Source organism: Vipera berus (assembly GCF_964194415.1).
Source record: "Vipera berus genome assembly, chromosome: Z".
Lineage (NCBI taxonomy): Eukaryota > Metazoa > Chordata > Lepidosauria > Squamata > Viperidae > Vipera > Vipera berus.
The window spans coordinates 46,795,496-46,814,552 of NC_138205.1; the positions used below are offsets into that span (position 1 = coordinate 46,795,496).

Genomic DNA, 19,057 nt, shown 5'->3' on the forward strand with positions numbered 1-19,057 from the left:
AGACTACAGAGCCAAGTGTCTTTCTTCCTCTTCCTATTGAGTTGTTTGAATTGGTAGCTCAATCTGTTAAACATGAGGTTTTACCCAAGCGTAAAGATTGCCCAGGGCAAAAATAGAAAGATGGTACTAATAGCCTTTTTTTGTAATGGCATCCTTCTGACTTTTTTTCCTATATTTGCATAGGCTTAGGTGTCAGTGTACTATAAAATATAATGCACTACCATTACATCATTTACTGGCTGACTTTTATGTGGTATAGAGATCTATTTTGTGAAAAGTCATTGTCTGTTACAATGAACAGTTTTATTTTAATATTTATATTAGATTGATAGATACATAGATTAGCCAGGCAAGCTTATAGTTGAGCATACTTGTTATGTAGGCTGCTCCTCTATCAGATAAGGTTCACTGTTTTATTCTGCAAGTCCTTCCTGATGTCCTCATCTATTATGTCTCCTTTTAGGTCATGCTCAACACTGAGCGGTTAATCAAGCATGCAGTGCAGGAAAGATTGGCAGTGACAGTGTGCATTAACAAGATTGACCGGCTGATATTAGAACTGAAGCTGCCACCTACTGATGCCTATTATAAGCTGCGGCACATAGTGGATGAAGTCAATGGGTTAATTAGGTACAGAAATGCTTGTAATAGATACTGCTTGAATCCTGCTGCCTCAACATTTAATACAGTTATCAATTCAGAACAACAATCTTCCTTAAACATCAAACTTTTTAAATGTTAAATTTGGGAAGATTCTATTTTAAAATATATGTTTGTTTTTTTAAAAAAATATGATTTTAAAATTACACCTAGAATGTAATTCATTTTATGGTCATATAATGTTACTTCTTATTGCTGTAAAAATTGCTCTTACATCTCAATTTCGTTGATTAAAACTTGTCTCTTAGTTGGCAACGATACTAATTAATTCAAAACAAAAAGTTTTTGGCAAAAGCTTTAATGTAGGTTCATATCTAACTGTTTCTCTTGATGAAGTTGTTTGATTTTATATTTTCTTGTTTTCAGCATGTATTCCACAGATGAAAACCTGATCCTTTCACCTCTTTTGGGCAATGTCTGTTTTGCCAGCTCTCAGTATAGCATTTGTTTCACACTGGGTTCCTTTGCCAAAATTTATGCTGACATGTATGGTAAGTGTTGGACAAAATAGCTGTCAACTATGTAAAGATAACCTCTTATCCAAAAGTGCAATTGCAAAATCCAGATGTTCTTTATCCAAGTAAATATTTGTTACATTTTTATTTTTTTCAGTGTTGATGTGTGGATTGTCTGTATGTATTTAGATTTACCAGCTGGAAATTTTGCATCACACTCAACAAGCTCAGCAGTAGAAGATTTCTATTGTTAATAGAGCTGTATAACTTGAAGGTAGCAGAAACAGGAATCTGGTTTGTTTGCTGTTCCAATCATAACTCTGAAGGAAAACTTTACTTGAATAAATAAATGATCCTTGTACATTCCTCCATTGCCATAAAGTTTAGCACATGTAGATTTTAAAGGCCATGGCCTACATTCCTCACTATGATGCTCCCTGAGAAACAGTGTTGAGATTCTGTTCATCACTTAGTGAGCAGTGTGTTCTCAGAAGTTCATCTCTGTATTAAAATTTACAAGGTCTTGCTATTTTGTTCAGAATCTTTTAACTAGCTGTCCATCTGTCCATATTTTAAAATGAAAAACAGGTTCCAAAAGCTGCTGAGCAAAGATTTGGGGAATCTTTCAAACTGGAGATCAATTGCTCTCCGGTTGCTCTCCGGGTGAGGTTCAAGGTGTTAGTGATGACTTACAAAGCCCTTCATGGCATGGGTCCGGATTACCTACGGCAACACCTGCGGCCGGCGTCAACTTCCCTCCGTCCAGTGCGCTCCCACAGAGAGGGCCTCCTCAGGGTGCCACCGATCAAAGAATGCCGATTGGTGACCCCCAGGGGGAGAGCGTTCTCTGTGGGCGCGCCAGACCTTTGGAACAGCTTACCGGTTGAGCTCCGGATGGCCCCCGACCTTCGCTCCTTCCGGTGCGATCTCAAAACTTTCTTTTTCGAACAAGCTGGCCTGGTCTGATGGGATGGGGTTGGGTTTTTATAAATAGTTTTAATTGTAATATGTATTAATTTAAGGGCATAATGTTTAATGACTTTTTAATTTTTGTATAATATTTTTATTGTGTATTGCCCTGTTCACCGCCCTGAGTCCTTCGGGAGAAGGGCGGTATAGAAATCAAATTATTAAATTAAATTAAATTAAATTGATTACAAAATAATAGAATATTAAATTTTCCAAATGATTTTTGAAGTATTTTCCTTTGTACGTCTGCGACTTTCTTTATTATCTTTTTCCCCTTAACTCTTTGCATCCCATGTGAGAACACCTAAAGAACTATTATTGAATAAGAACTTCTTTTTTTAATATATTTTATTGATTTTATTTAACATAATCGCCATAATATTTGGTAAACAGCGTGTTGCCTGGGTTTATATTAAACAATCACTAACTATTAGTTTCCATAATCTATAATCCACACAGTAGCTTTGCTTGATTTTCTCTTAGCTAATGCAATCCTGAGTTGTATAAACAGAGGCATAGAATCAAGATCATGCGAGGTATTAGTACCGCTTTATAAAACCCTAGTAAGACCACACCTGGAATACTGCAGCCATCCTCTGACACCCCGCTCGCTTGCCCACCCGCCCGGCTCTCCATCCAGCACTCTGCCCATTGCTGTTCCCCTCTGACAGCCTGTTTGTTTCCTTACCTGCTTGCTTGCCCCCCTCTCCATCTGGCAGCCACAGGGAGTTATCCCCACAGCAAATTTCTGGTGTTGAGATGTCCTGCGAAGAAATGGGTGCAGCAAGTTGGCAGAGGGAACTTGACAGTGCTTAGAAGGCTGTCCCCAGCTGGCCACGCCAAGCTAGCAGCATTGAGTCATCCCATTTTGTTGTCCAGGATGGTTCTGTATGCTGTCAAAATGGCAATATATTGTCAGTGTTCAACAGAAATTTGCCTTATAGGCAAGGGGTCCCCAACCCCCGGTCCATGGACCAGTATCGGGTTGCAGCATGCCAGCAACCAGTCCACACAAACAAGCAAAACCACATCTGTGGGATGCAGGCAGCACACAAAACCATGCTCCCTCCATTCCACGGAACAACCTTTCTCCACGGAACCAGTCCCTGTTGCCCAAAAGGGGACCTCTGATATAGGCCATGTGGCAATGTTCCATAGTTGATAAATCTAGACACAATGCCATATGCAAAAGCTACTTGTAGAAAAAAATCCTTGAAATTCCGTATTTGAAAGTCAGTGCCAATCAATTTCTCAGGCCAGGCATTACAAACTGGCAAACTAAATGAGCATGAATTTCAACAAGGTATCTCTAATGCTAGTCTGAATAGAAGCAGCATTTTGAAAAATGTAAAAGTACATTCTCAGCCAGACTTACAGTGAGTAATTAAACAGGAAAATTCATTTGGTGTAATGCTTTAAGAATAGATAGCAGGAGACAGTGAATTCTAGTCCTGTTTCAGGCAAGAAGCCAGCTAGGTAACTTTGAGCCAGGGACTTGTGCGGACAGTCACCAAATTTCTTTGAAATATTTTAAAATAGAATAGAGCTGGAAGGTTCCTTGGAGGTCTTCTAGTCCAGCCCCCTGCTCAGGCAGGAGAACCTATACCATTTCAGAAAAGTGTCTATCCAATGATCGAACACCCATGATTTCTGGAGGCAAGCTGTTCCACTGGTTAATTGTCCTCACTGTCAGGAAGTTTCTCCTTAATTCCAGGTTGCTTCTTTCTTTGATCAGTTTCCAACCATTGTCTCTCATCCTTCCCTCTTTGGTGGCCCCCTCTTCTTTGTGACAGCCCCTCAAATACTGGAATACTGCTATCATGTCTCCCCTATTTCTTTTTTTCTTTAGACTAGCCAAACCCAAGTCCTGCAGCCATTCTTCATATGTTTTAGTCCCCAAGCCTTTTGATCATCTTAGTTCAGGGGTCGGCAACCTGAAAAAGGAAAAGAGCCACTGGGAAGCGGTTCCATCACACATAAAAAAGTGGGAGCCGCGTGCGTGCGTCCATGCATGCGCATGCACAAAAAATGTTTTGCGCATGCGCAAAACGGTTTTTCATGCGCAGACGCACGCAGTTGCCATTTTTAAAATGTGTGATGGAACCGGTTCCCGGTTGCGCGACGGCGATGGCCCGTTTGCAAAGCTACCACCTTCGGCAGCCTGCAAACGTGCCGCAACAGCTTTCCCAAAGGGCGCTGCTGCCCGTTCGCGTGGAGGTACGCAAGCACCTCTCCAAAGGTTTGGGGAGGTGCGCGCGCACCTCCACTCGTTCGGAGAGGTGCGCGTGCACCTCTCGGAATGGGCAGCAGCGCAGCTTTCCCAAAGAGCGGCGCCGCTGCCCGTTCGCGCGGAGGTGCGTGCCACCTTCGCCCATTCAGAGAGGTGCGCGCGCACCTCTCCAAATGGGCGGTGCCACTCCATTTGGAGAGGTGCGCGCGCACCGGGTGGCTGGGAACCGCAGGAGACAGCTCAAAGAGCCGCATGCGGCTCCGGAGCCGCGGGTTGCCGACCCGTGTCTTAGTTGCTCTTCTCTGAATTTTTCCCAAACTCTCTTTTTTGATATAGGGTGACCAAAATTGGCTGCAGTATTCCAGGTGTGGTCTTACTAGGGTTTTATAAAGCGGTACTAATACCTCGCATGATCTTGATTCTATGCCTCTGTTTATACAACTCAGGATTGCATTAGCTTTTTTGGTTGCTGCTGCACAATGCTGGCTCATGTCAAGTGGTTGTCCACTAGGACCCCAAGGTCCCTCTCACAGTTATTGTTTTTGAGCCAAGTCTTGCCCAATCTGTACTTGTACCTTTGATTTTTCCTGCCTAAATGTAAAACTTTGTTTTTCCCCGCATTGAAACGCATTTTGTTGGATAGGGCCCATTGCTCAAATTTGTCAAGATCTTTTTGGATCCTGAGTTTGTCTTCTGCGCCTTGGGGCGTGAAAATGGGCTGCCACGATGCTTCAGGGCACAAAAATGGGCACCATTGGACCGCTCCCGCACTTCAAGGTGCAAAAATAGATGCTGCGTGGAAACAGGCTACCGCCTTGCCACAGGGTGCAAAAATGGGGCACTGCCACGCCATAGGGCACAAAAATGGGCCACTGCAGTGCTGCAAGGCACAAAAATGGCCACCACCACGCCATGGGGCACAAAAACAGCAATGCGCCATCAAGAATGGGGCAGGGCTAGCGAGTATCGCACGGGCACTAGCCTGCCCCTTTTGAGGTGCACATGTGCTCACAGCCCAGTGCGTGTGCGCATGCACGCATATAAAATGCTTCCCCCTCCTTTTTACTCCGGTCCACCAAACAACAGGTTGGTGACCTCTGATGTATATGATACGCACATATACAAATATAAGCTCTTGGGCCATTATGATCTTCTGCACCTTCGTATGTTGGTCTCTTTTGCATTGTCACACTCTTCTCTATTTTTTCTCATTTATGAAATCATTTTAGCATCCTCTCAGTTTGTTCCTTCACTTGTCATCCAGACTACATACCTAACTTTCATAGTCTCCCAGTTCTGATCAGTAAGCAGCCTTACATTTGGAGTTGTAATACATGTCTGCTATGTTCAGTTTCAGATAGTAATACAGTATTTCAGGTTGTGATGAGTAGAGAAGGGCCATTAGTAAAAAAAGACTCGAATGGGATGCTTTAAAATATAGACAACACACAGACTTTTAATTCCAGGTTACTTCCTTCATTAATGGTCAGGGGTTACATCCATCATGAAGGGTTGCAACTTTTTGCAAATTGCCCAATTGCTTATTGAGGGAGAAATTTCAAGGTAGCCATAAGAAGAATTTGAATTCTATGGTATCTTCAGAGTTTTAATCCTCAGGCAACAGCATTTCCATTTTCATTGCAGCTACCTCATTAAGTTCTGCTTCATTTTCTCATTACATTAGAGTGGAACAGAGACAGAAACTACTAGAAACTGGCTGTTGTAAAGATTGTTAGAACTGAAATGAGATTCCATTTCTTTTTGCTTGTTGCAGGGGACATCAATTACCAGGAGTTTGCTAAGCGACTGTGGGGAGATATCTATTTCAATACTAAGACGTAAGGAGCAGCTGTTTTTTATTTATCTATTTATTTATTAGATTTATATATTGACCAATGAACAATGTTAAAAATGATTAAAAACATAGAAAAAGATAAAACATAACTCAGAAATTTTTTAAAAAATTGATCAACACAACCAACAAATAGGCTTTGTTACGCACCTGTGGCCCCAAGCTTGAATGCAGAATCAAGTATTCAAGGCTTTACAGAAGGCCAATAGAGACAGGGTCAATCTATCTATGGCGGGGCGGAGGCGGGATGATATTCCAGAGACTGAGTGCCATAGCAAAAAAATGCTGTGTTCTGGGCCCTGTCAGTTCAAGACTTCTTAGTGAATAGAACTGAGTGTATTTCTCCTGGTAGATTGAATTGGAGAATAAAATGGGGGCATTGTTGAGTTTTTGCTTTCCCATTACTTTAAGACATGGCTATAATGTTTCTAAACATATTGGTACAACACCAGAAGGTAGAAACAATTGGCAAGAGATAGTTTGTGGTATTTTTGCTGACATGGTGAGTAAGTAGGGTGAATGGATATCTCGGTCTATGAGGGGAGCAAAGGATTTTCTCTTCTGTAAATGCACATTCACGCAGATTTGGGGTGGAATATATTAACAGAAATAGAAATTAGAACAGAACAGAATAGAATTATTTATTGGCCAAGTGTGATCAGATATATAAGAAATTTGTCTCCGGTGCATAAGCTCACAGTGTACATATAGACAGCAAGTAATGTCATAGGTCATAATCATAGTTTCAATCAATCATAAGTTACAAACAACAATTAATAAATCATAAGAAACCAATAGGAGAAGATAGTAGGAAAGATGAGAAAAGACGAGAAATAAGACAGTGCTGTGAGAATTAAGTGTTCAGCTGAGTGATGGCACTGGGGAAAACTGTCTAGTTGTTTTGGCATGCAGTGTTCTCTAGTAGTGTCCTGAGGGAAGAAGTTGAAATAGATTATGTCCAGGATGTAGATATTTTTCTCAGACCTTTTTCTGACTCTTGCAGTGTAGAGGTCCTTACTGGAAGGTAGGCTGGTTTTTTTCTGCAGTCCTAACTATCCGTTGAAGTCTGTACCTGTCCTGTTTGGTTGCTGTGCCAAACCAGACAGTTATTGAGGTATATATATATATGAACAAATGCATTTCTGGTTATTCTGGCAAGCAAATCAAACTGCTTTCTCAGGTATTCAGAACCTAAGTCATTCCAGGAGAGATTTTGATAGCTGTGGTTGCATTCCATCTTGCATCTAATCTCCAATTTCAGTCATCTGATATTCAAGAGGGGGAAAAAATGAAATTGTAACTACTACTCTGATTGGTATGGTTGGGAGAATAAAATGGAGGCATTTTTGAGTTTTGATTTCCAGTTACTTCGATACGTGGCTAGAATGTTCCTAAGACTCTTAGTACAACACCAGAATAGGATTTTTAACTGTCATGCATGTTCAATTATGTATAATTTTGTACATTCTAGGAGAAAATTTACTAAAAAAGCACCAACAAGTAGTTCCCAGCGAAGCTTTGTGGAATTTATTCTTGAGCCTCTTTACAAAATACTGGCCCAGGTATGTTGTTAACTCTGGAAAACGTATTCCTGTTTTTGTTTGTGCGCTATTTTTACAATATGGGAGTCATGTCATTTCAAGAAGAAAGATGGAGCAGAAAAGAAACTTCTTCATTTCCAAGAATAAAACATTTGGGATATTTGCCTCAAGCAGTTGTATACTTTACTTTGATATATGTATTTAAAACAGCAATATGACAGCCATCTGTCAGCAGTTGTCTGGTTATATCTAGGGAGGAGACTTCCAAAAACCCTTTTAGCTCTGGGATTCTTTATCTGACATCTGTCCTGTTTGCATAAACTTCAGAAAGTAAAATGTTGTTTTTCTTCCTTAGTTCAAAAACTAATATTGCTTCCTATAGTGAGGGATAAGCTAGTGAGTAGGAAGATATATACAAAGCTTTTTAATAAGGCAAGTAGTTAAATGTTCTGAGGGAGAATTGTTCTAGAGCAGCAGAAAAGACAACCTAAGACAACCTGCAATGTAGCAAACAAATTTGAGAGGATGCATCAATCTGGGTGGAAGAGGAAGTTAGAAGACAGGCTGTTTCTTTTAATATATATTTATTTTAAAACAATTTATAGCCGTAATAAAACTATTCAAATATAAGGTACTTTCAAATAGGTTAAAATTGTTGACAAAAGCATACATTGTATTAAATATGCCTGAAAATAATACAGTAAAAGCAATAACAGTAAAAACCACAGCAATTTTTTTTAAAAAAATGACAGAATTAAAATGCCTGGGATAAATAAAGAGCCTTTTACAAGCACAGACAAGACAATGAAGATAATGCTGGTATTCCTCAGATGGGTTGGCATTACTGTGTCAGAAGACTAATACTGAAAAGGCCTACACCTGGTTAGCCACGTGTTGCATTTTAGCAGGAAGTGTAGTCAGAGCTGACCCTCCGAAGAGGATTTTGGTATACAAGTTCATTGATTGATTGATTGATTGATTGATTGATTGATTATATGCCGCCCTTCTCCCTAAGGACTCAGGGCTGCTCACAACAATAAAAACTAAAAAAGAACATGAAAATACAAAATTTAAAAAAGAATTAAACAGTAGATATGTTCAATACATAGTAATTTAACCCCATAAAACCAAATTTAAAACCATAGTCAGTCCAGGCCTGATTGTTGAAACATCCATGTCTTCAGGTCACGGCGAAAGGACCGAAGGTCGGGGGTGGAATGTAAACAAATTTACATTCCTTCAGTTATTTTAGATACTTTATCCCTTTACTTTGTCTCTTCTCAGAGACAAAACTGCTTTTCTTGTTTTTGTTAAAAAACAAATACATATAGAGGCAGTCCTGGTGTAGCAGCCACAATTGGATTTGGCAACTTGCTGAATTGACAGAGACTGTGCTTTCTGGCTGAAAACAGAGTATGTACATGGAGTACCAGTGCAAGTGCATTGCTTCTTATGTATATTCCCCATTGTGTGACTATTTGTCCTTATGTCCGCGGGAGGCCACCGTTCCCCAGATAGTCGGGTGTGAGTCTCTCTTTTTGAGATGCGGCCCTGGTGCGCAGTTGGGCTTGCTGCTGGTGTACCTTTCGCCTAGTCACATAGCAGCAGCCCTGCCTGAGCTTCTCGATGTCCTCTCTGGGTTGGTGATTGAGTTCCCGAAACTTATAGTTTTGGGGGACTTCAATCTACCATCGCTGGGAGGATCATCTGAGTTGGCTCGGGAGTTCATGGCTTCCATGACGGCCATGGACCTGACGCAAGTAATTTCGGGACCGACTCATGAGGGAGGCCACACTCTTGACCTAGTTTTCTTATCTGGACGGTGGTTAGATGATCTTGGTGGGGGCTCCCCAATTGTTATGCCCCTGTCATGGACCGATCATCATCTCCTGCGGCTGGTCTTCCATTTTGCCACCCCCCGCCGTGGGTGTGTGGAACCAATTAAATGGTACCGCCCCAGACGCTTAATGGATCTCCAGAGGTTCCAGGCGGCGCTGGGGTCCCCACCTGCCTCCCTTGCTCACAGCTCGGCAGACGCCTTAGTGGAAGCCTGGGAAAGGGCAGCCACTGAGGCTCTTGACCGAGTTGTACCCCTGCGGCCCCTGACCCGGTGCAGATCCCGTCGAGCTCCATGGTTCTCCGCGGAACTCCGGGAGATGAAGCGTCGGAGACGGGGCCTAGAGAGCGGTTGGAGATCCAGCCGATCTGAATCCGACCGATTGCGACTAAGAACCTATACTAGGTCTTATCTCGCTGCGATAAGGGAGGCGAGGTCTAACCACTTCGCCACCCTTATCGCGTCCGCAGATAATCGCCCGGCCGCCCTGTTTAGGGTGACTCGCTCCCTCCTGAATCAGGAGGTGAGGGAGGAACCCTTGCAGGGTCGTGCCGAGGAGTTTAACCAGCATCTGTCGGACAAAATCGCTCGGATTCGGACCGGTCTGGACTCTGACTGGGCAGAGTCTGTCGAGCAGGACGCGGGCGGTCTTGTCGATATCACCTGGGAGGAGTTTGATTCTGTGACTCTGGAGGAAGTGGACAGGATCATGGGGAGGCTGAGCACCACCACATGTTTACTGGACCCGTGCCCTTCCTGGCTGGTCTATGCAGCCCGGGAGAGGACACGCAGCTGGTTCCAGGCAGTTATATCGGCTTCTTTGAGTGAGGGTAGCTTCCCCGCCGTCTTGAAAGAGGCGGTGGTGACGCCTCTCCTCAAGAAGCCTGCCTTGGACCCAGCTGTATTGAACAACTTTCGTCCTGTCTCCAACCTTCGCTTTCTTGCGAAGGTTGTTGAGAGTGTGGTGGCGCATCAGCTCCCTCTGGTCCTGGATGAAGCGGATTATCTAGACCCGTACCAATCGGGTTTCAGGCCCGGGTACAGCACGGAGACGGCATTGGTCGCGCTGGTGAATGATCTCTGGAGGGCTCGGGACAGGGGGCATTCCTCTGTTCTGGTCCTGTTAGACCTCTCAGCGGCTTTCGATACCATCGACCATGGTATCCTGCTGCGGCGTCTCAGGGGATTGGGAGTGGGAGGCACGGTTTTACAGTGGTTCTCCTCCTATCTCCAGGGACGTTCGCAGTCGGTGTTGGCAGGAGGGCAGAGGTCGACCGCGAGGTCTCTCATTTGTGGAGTTCCTCAGGGGTCGGTCCTCTCGCCTCTCCTGTTCAACATCTATATGAAACCGCTGGGTGAGATCATTCGTGGTTTTGGAGTTGGGTATCATCAGTATGCTGATGATACCCAGCTTTTCCTTTCGACCCCAAACCACCCCAGTGATGCCCTCAACATGATTTCCCGTTGCCTGGAGGCGGTTCGGGTCTGGATGGGGAGGAACAGACTTCAACTCAACCCCGACAAGACCGAGTGGCTTTGCATACCTTCATCCCGGATTTATTCGGACATTCCACCTCTTACTATGGGGGGTGAATTATTACCCCCCGTAGATAGGGCTCGCAACTTGGGAGTCCTCCTAGATTCACGGCTCACCCTGGAAGACCATATAGGAGCTGTGACTAGGGGGGCTTTCACCCAGGTTCGCCTGGTGCGCCAGTTGCGGCCCTATCTAAGCCGGGATGACCTATTCACGGTCACTCATGCGCTCGTGACCTCTCGACTAGACTACTGCAACGCTCTCTACATGGGGCTGCCCTTGAGGACCACCCGGAGGCTCCAGCTGGTACAGAATGCAGCCGCGAGAGTTGTGTTGGGAGTCTCCCAATACTCCCACGTTACACCTCTGCTCCGTGAGCTGCATTGGTTACCAGTTGCCTTCCGGGTGAGATTCAAGGTACTAGTAATGGTATTCAAAGCCCTACATGGCAGGGGTCCGGAGTACCTGAGGGAACACCTGCTGCCGGCATCGACTTCCCTCCGCCCTGTGCGTTCCCACAGAGAGGGCCTCCTCAGGGTGCCACCGGTCAGAGAATGTCGACTGGTGGCCCCCAGGGGGAGATCCTTCTCTGTGGGCGCCCCGGAGCTATGGAACCAGCTACCGGTTGAGCTCCGGATGGCACCCGACCTTCGCTCCTTTCGCCGCGAGCTAAAAACATACTTTTTTGAACAAGCTGGCCTGGCCTGATGAGGGGATTGGGGGGGGGTTTATTGTTATTTTATTAGGTTTTATAGATGTATTTTAGTATGTGGGCGTTTATTTAATCTAGTTTTAACTTTTGTAATCTGTATTTTTATTCTTGCCCTGTTCACCGCCCTGAGTCCTTCGGGAGAAGGGCGGTATAGAAATATTATTAAATTAAATTAAAAAAAATTATTTATTCTCTTGTAATCCTTTCCTCTCCAATTTCTCTGCAAGGAGGTGAAAAAGAAAAACAACAGGTCATTATGACATAAATCAGTCACAGTTTCCCTGATTAGCATAAAAGTAAAACCAGACCATATATTAAAGAAAGCTTGATAAGCATGAAGGCGGAAGAATGTAAGGCAGTTTCTCTTCTCTTCTATTCTATGTGCCAATTGTTCTGAAACCAGAGCTCCAGTTATATATTTTTATCTTTCCAGTGTTTAGTTATAGATATTCAGTCTGTAGTCAGAAAAAATACCTCTGATTTTTTTAAACAGAATATACTGTATGCATTGAACCCAGAAATATATTCAGCAAACTGTAGATACACATTATTTAATTCATAACTTTTGAAATATCCAAGAACAACCCAGAATAAATGGGGAAAAAACTATCACACATTGAAATATGTATCATTTTCTGCACAGCTATTCGAACATAAAGAGATTTTCTTGTTGATACCTGATAGTTTATTTTTTTTTTACAAATGCCATCTATGACACAGTTTCAGAAGAAATTCTTTAACTTGGGCCAAATAAGAAGCTACTGGTTTCCATTTCATGCCTTACTCCACTTTTGATAATCATTTTGTTAATCTTGTATTGTAAATCATTTTCTAAGACCAGTTTTAGACCAATTAGGAAGTAGTAGTTTTTTCCATAATGTTTCATAAATTAGAAACAAGACTTTTACATGAATCTGGGACGTTCAGTACCAGTTTTTCAAAATTTGTCCAGGGTCTTCTTGCTTGAGCTTTACTTATGAATTAAAAAGAAATTATCTAATGGTAAATGGCGTAACCAAGTACAGCTTAGAGGACTTCATCAGTTATCATCTTCAAATTAATAGGTTTGCTGGAACAACAGAAGCCCTTCAGTCTATAATTGTTTATTGATCCTTGGCTTAGAAAATAAAGTTACAGAAACAGGAAGAGAGGAAGTGTGGGTCATATTCGTATTGTCAGTGTAAATCACATAGTCACTCCTTCCAGTGAATATAATCTTCACTACTTGCATCTTTCATTTATTGTTCTACATCCATTTTGCACAGGTAGTTGGAGATGTAGATACCACCTTGCCTCGAACTTTGGATGAACTGGGAATTCATCTGACCAAGGAAGAGTTGAAATTAAATATCCGCCCCCTCTTGAGGCTTGTGTGCAAGAAATTTTTTGGAGAGTTCACAGGTAAAATTAATTCTATTTTTCCTAACTCCCTAAATCTTCCCAGACTAAACATGTGTTGCAATAACTGTTCAGTGTAACCTGACGAGAGCACTAGAGAGAATCCTTGATTTGAGACATACTAACATAAAACGCTATGAATTAAAGATCAAAGTAACAGAATGAAGAGAAATGAAACAATACTTATTTTACTGCAAAGATGTTCCCGAGTAAGTTACTTTATTTTTTCTGGAGAAAGAAAGGCAGTTCGTTTTGGATGTAAGCCTATCCCTGATGTTACATAGTGTTTTTAGCTCATTAAGTGCCCTTGGGGCAATCATTTTCTCTCAGGATAACATGAATTTAACTGGCACATAACCTGTATTATCCTAGATGTCTCAGTTATATTGTCTGTTCATTACTGCACTATTTATAGATTAAAATAATTGTTATTAGAGTGGGCATCATAGTAATAACATTATACTGCTTGTGTTAGTTTATGTATTCGAAAATCTATTAGGCTCCTTTCGGAATACGACAGTTTTCAAAAGATTTTAAAACACTAAAAAATAACATACAAATCAGAATATTAAAAGGAACTGTACAAGTGCTAAACTTCTAATCACTGCAGAGTGATTAACCTAAAATGGAATGAAAACTTCCATTGATTCTTTTAAAGTTGAAATGCTACACATACAACATATTGCAAGACAATTTATATATGCTGCAAAGTGTTATTTCTCTTGTGTATATCGAATCCTCTGCATTTCTGTTTTAATTTCTGATTTCTTTAAATATGAATGTTGATTTATTTCTTATTCTATTTACAGCTCTTATTTATGATTCATTAAAATACAGAATACTACTGCAGTCAAAATCTTTTAATCTTAAACTCATACATAAGAGACTAATGCCCAGGTGAACACAAACAATTTAGTTTTACTTTGGAAAGATTGTCAGGTGCCAAGAATGCACTCCTCTATTAATAATGATGATGATGGAAGGGACCTTGGAGGTCATCTAGTCCAACCCCCTGCTCAGCAGGAAACTCTAAACCATTTCAGACAAATGGCTGTCCAGTCTCTTAAAAACTTTCAGTGTTGGAGCATTCACAGCTTCTGGAGGCGGGTTGTTTCACTGATTAATTGTTCTGTCAGAAAATTTCTCCTCAGTTCTAGGTTGCTTCTCTCTGCTTAGTTTCCACCCGTTACTTCTTGTCTTGCCTTCAGGTGCTTTGGAGAATAGGTTGACTCCCTCTTCTTTGTGACAGCCCCTGATATATTGAAACATTGCTATCAGTGTTTGTCCTTCTCTTCATTAGACTAGACATACCCAATTCCAGCAGCCGTTCCTTGTATGTTTTAGCCTCCAGTATTCCATGGTTGAGAAAGGATAAATGCGTTCACTGTAGGGAAGGTTTTTTCTCTTCTAATCAAAGAATCTGAAGATGAATCTTATCAGAAAACTATGCAGGGAATGGACTGGCATGACATGAGGTGCATCCTCAATTATTTATATTTTAGATAATTTTAGAACTTTATATCCACACATCAGTTGGTCCTAAACATCATTATAAACTGATATCTTCCAGTTTTATAAACTGGAAGGTATTATAAATTTAAATTTATAAATTATAAACAATATAATCTCATCTTAAAGAAGAAAAAGATTAAGTTGCCATTCTAGAACAGATGCTATTGTGTAAAAATAAATAAATCACACAGCTGAATATAGTGGGTATAAGAGACTATAATCCAATGGAAAATTAGAAACTGGCAGAAGCTTCCATCTGCCTTTTCCAAATATGGATGTATTGCTGTTTCATTTACCTTTATTCTTCCAGGTTTTGTGGATATGTGTGTGCAACACATCCCCTCCCCTAAAATAGGGGCAAAGACCAAGATTGAGCATACTTATACCGGTGGAGTTGACTCTGATCTAGGAGAGGCCATGAGTGAATGTGACCCTGATGTAAGAGTTTTATTTACTCTTCCTTTGTATTTAGCATCAGTCTGGTTTGTGCAGTTGTGCTTGAGTAGCATTTTGTTTATTTTATTTTAATACACTATTGTTACTAAATAAAAATAGAAATAACACAGAAGAAAAGGGAAGCAGATATTAAACTGAAGCATTGCCTTTCTCAAAGCAGCTGTGTGTAAGTTGCTTGCTTCACTTTAGCAGTTTTTTATTCCATTGCAAATTATGTAAAATATTTGCGATTAGATAGATAATAGAATTGCTGAATCTCACTGGCAAAATATCATGTAATTCATTGCTCCTTTAAAGCTTAGGCCCCCAACCTTTTGGGCACCAGGGACTGGTTCTGCAGAGAAAGATTTTTCCACGGACTAGAGGGAATGTGGTTTTTGTGTGCTGCCTGCATCCAGTGGATGGGGCTTCACTTGTTTGTGCAGCCCAGTTGCTGGTATGCTGCAGTCCGGTACCGGTCCACGGACTGGGGGTTGTGGACCCCTGCTCTAAAATATAGTGTTTTAAGTTGTATATGTGCTGCATCTACAATTGGGAAATCAGTTTTCTGAGGGATGTGTGCAAAAATTGTTTTAAACTGTGTTAAGTGCTGAAAATTACCAGTCAGCATTTTCTACCTCATCCTTTTGCTAAGGGATCAGTTGGGCAGAGATGGCTTATAGTAGTCCATTTTAAATGCCTTGGCTTCAGGTATAGCATGTTATTTCTCTCAGAAACGTGGAGTCTCTATAACAGCTATGTAGGGTAGCAAATTTTAGTCACATGCTTGTTCTAGTGATGTATAAAGAGGATCAGGATGCAGGGATTGTTGAAGAGTGAATGAGGCTATGATTTGCTAGGAATCTGCAACAGGCATATGCCCGGGGATTTTTTTTTAGACTCCATCCTGAAGAAAGGTATGGCTGTACCAAGTATTTATATTTTTAAAAGGAAGCATTATCCCAACATCAACGTATGGCTCGTTTTGTGTATCAAAGGACCATTCCCACCAGACTTAACAGGATTACAGTTTCCAGGCTTCTTTCACAAATGGTTCCTTCAATTCAGAATGCTACAATCCCATAAGATAAATAGGCTATTGAAGTGATACCAGCCTTGATAATGAGCATTGGCCATTCAAAACCTCTCAGATGCAGCCTTGGGATTCAGTAAACCAAAATGTCACTGTGACTATTGGTTTCAAGATTTGGATGATGATGATGATGATGATGATGATATTTAAATAAATTATATATGGTAAATCAAAAGGTGATTTTTACTAAAAATAAACGTTCTTTTGAAAGGGTCCACTTATGTGCCACACCACAAAAATGTATAGTACAGACGATGGGGTCCAATTCCATGCATTTGGCAGGGTGTTAAGTGGAACTATCCATGCAGAACAACCTGTCAAGGTACTTGGAGAAAACTACACTCTAGAAGATGAAGAAGATTCACAGATTTGCACTGTGGGTCGCCTTTGGATCTCTGTAGCAAGGTAAATATTTCTTAGAAATGTTTTTTTTTCTTTATTTATTTGTATCCCACATTAGAATTTATTATATTGCTACTATGCTGTAATAAACTGCCCACAGTCACTTAGATGAGATGGGTAGTATAGAAGATAGACAGACAGACAGACAGATAGACAGATAGATAGATAGAGTAGATAGATAATTATATCAAGCTTTCCAATGGTGGTTGAGAATTTTAGTGTGTCCTTAGTAGTATTTGACTAATCCAGACCTACTGCTGAGCATCATTCTCAAGACTCTCTTCCTTCATTCAGCCAATTTAAATTTTTTACTTCTGAAAGGAAGAAAATTGCTTTTGAACAAAAGTTTTGTTATGTTTTTCTGGGTGTTTCCTGACCTATACCCACACAGCTTTAGGTGCTCTTCAATATTACCTATTATATTTAGGGTTTTCCCCCTTCAAGCAGTAAGGGATGTTCTCCTGCTTTTTCCTGAATGTTCTTGGAGCCTGGCGTGGAAGACCAAGAATGATACAATTACAACAATTATTTACTTAAGAATCTATTTTTGAAGATTTCACATGCAGGTTTTTTTAAGTTATATAATTGTATAATGATCTCTTTAGCCCTTTTAAGAGAGTTTGGAATTTCTAGTCAAAGAAAGTCTGCTAAAGTATCTCTGTGATCATGAATCAATGAATATTAGAGATGCATTAACTAATGTCTTCTTTCAGGTACCATATAGAAGTTAATAGAGTGCCAGCTGGTAACTGGGTGCTTATTGAGGGAGTAGACCAGCCTATTGTGAAGACAGCCACTGTCACTGAGCCCAGGGGCAATGAAGAGGTATCAAAGTTAATATAAAGTGGTTATCATAGATAGCGAGAAAAACAATGTTCCTGATACTCATTTGCCTGTCCCTTCATCATGACTATTTTTAGCTTAATGTAACAAACTATCAACTTTGCTGTGCATTTTGTATATTAAGTAAAGCAAGATATTGAGGATTAGTAAATAATTTGGTTAGCTGGTTAGATACAACTGAAATAAAATATAGTCTATTTTTCTGTCTACATAATACATAATATTTTTTAGCTCCATGATCATTTCCCATTTCCTCCAGCTACAATTAGCTCCAGTCTTTACGCCTTTTCATTCTGATATTAAAGCTCTCCCCCTTTGGAAAAGTTGTTTTGGTGGAGAGCATGGGTGAAAAAAATTACAATATTTTGCATGGAACACTGAACCATGAGATGAAATTCACAAGCCTTTTTCTTAAAGAACTATTCTTGACCAAAGGCACAGAAGTTCTAGAAATGTTGAAGCAAACTTTGAACTGTCTGTAGTCATCCTAGCCCTGTGAAATAATATTCCATCTGAGATTCAAGGGTCCTCTATTATTTTAATCTTCTAGATTGTAAACTCCTGATTCTCCTCCCCAATGTTTTAGGAAAGGGTTGAGTGAAGAAATCTGATACCTTGTGGGAAGGATTTGCTCTGTTTTTGTTTTGATGTTTTGAAAACTAATTTGATAATAGTTAAATTGACTTATAGGTTATTATTGCCCTATAACATAGGGCCAGACGCATCATGAGGAAACCGCGCCCACCCCATTCCCGGCAATGGGGAAAAAGCTCTGATATATTGTGCAATGTCACATGACGTCGCGAGTTTGACATGTCTACCCTATAAGATGATAAATCTTCTCTAGAGATTTCATTTGTCCTAGGACACAGTGGGAAGCCTTGGTCTCCAGACATATCAGGCCAGTGGATATAGTAATGGGCATTGTAGTCTCATGTTATTTGAAGGTCCAAGTTTCCATGTTCTTACAATTAGAAAAAATACACAATGTTTTTGGAGAATTGGGAGGTAAATATTTACCATCAAAGCTCTTTGGGGGAATTCAAATGTGATGAATTATAATAATTACCTGTTTTGTTCAGGCTCAAATATTTCGTCCCTTGAAGTTTAACACCACATCTGTGATCAAAATAGCTGTGGAGCCTGTAAATCCATCTGAGCTGCCCAAAATGTTGGATGGCCTGCGGAAAGTCAATAAGAGCTATCCCTCTCTCACTACCAAGGTACATGTTCAGTTCAGAAAGTTGATGGGGGGGGGGGAAACAGTAAATGGGAAATGTTAAAAAAATGGCAGATTGTAACATTCACTAGCTAACAGGTAGTTCTCAATTAATAACCCCTTGTTCCACAACTCTTTGAAGTTGCAACAACACCTAACAAGTGGAACTTACGATTGATCTCAAAGTTCTGGCCATTGCACTACCCCATTGGTCATGTGCTCCAATCTGCTGGCTTGGCCACCAGCTCACACAATGTTTGCAGCATTCCATAGTCATCAGCTCACCATTTGGAGGCTTCCCACAAGCAAAATAAATGAGGAACCTGGAAGGAAGGTGATAAGTTGCTCCTGCTGCTTTTTCT

General features: G+C 41.1%; 1 protein-coding gene across 1 annotated transcript in view; it reads left to right on the plus strand.

Annotated features, from left to right (window-relative positions):
- Positions 1 to 19,057, plus strand: part of EFTUD2 (elongation factor Tu GTP binding domain containing 2) — a 43,950-nt gene that overhangs the window by 15,112 nt on the left and 9,781 nt on the right. Inside the window, exons 10-18 of the mRNA XM_081343242.1 lie at positions 464 to 630; positions 1,027 to 1,151; positions 6,089 to 6,152; positions 7,638 to 7,728; positions 13,059 to 13,194; positions 15,014 to 15,141; positions 16,443 to 16,636; positions 17,347 to 17,458; positions 18,559 to 18,699. Coding sequence (XP_081199368.1) covers positions 464 to 630; positions 1,027 to 1,151; positions 6,089 to 6,152; positions 7,638 to 7,728; positions 13,059 to 13,194; positions 15,014 to 15,141; positions 16,443 to 16,636; positions 17,347 to 17,458; positions 18,559 to 18,699 — 1,158 coding nt within the window. The remainder of the gene's footprint in view (positions 1 to 463; positions 631 to 1,026; positions 1,152 to 6,088; positions 6,153 to 7,637; positions 7,729 to 13,058; positions 13,195 to 15,013; positions 15,142 to 16,442; positions 16,637 to 17,346; positions 17,459 to 18,558; positions 18,700 to 19,057) is intronic.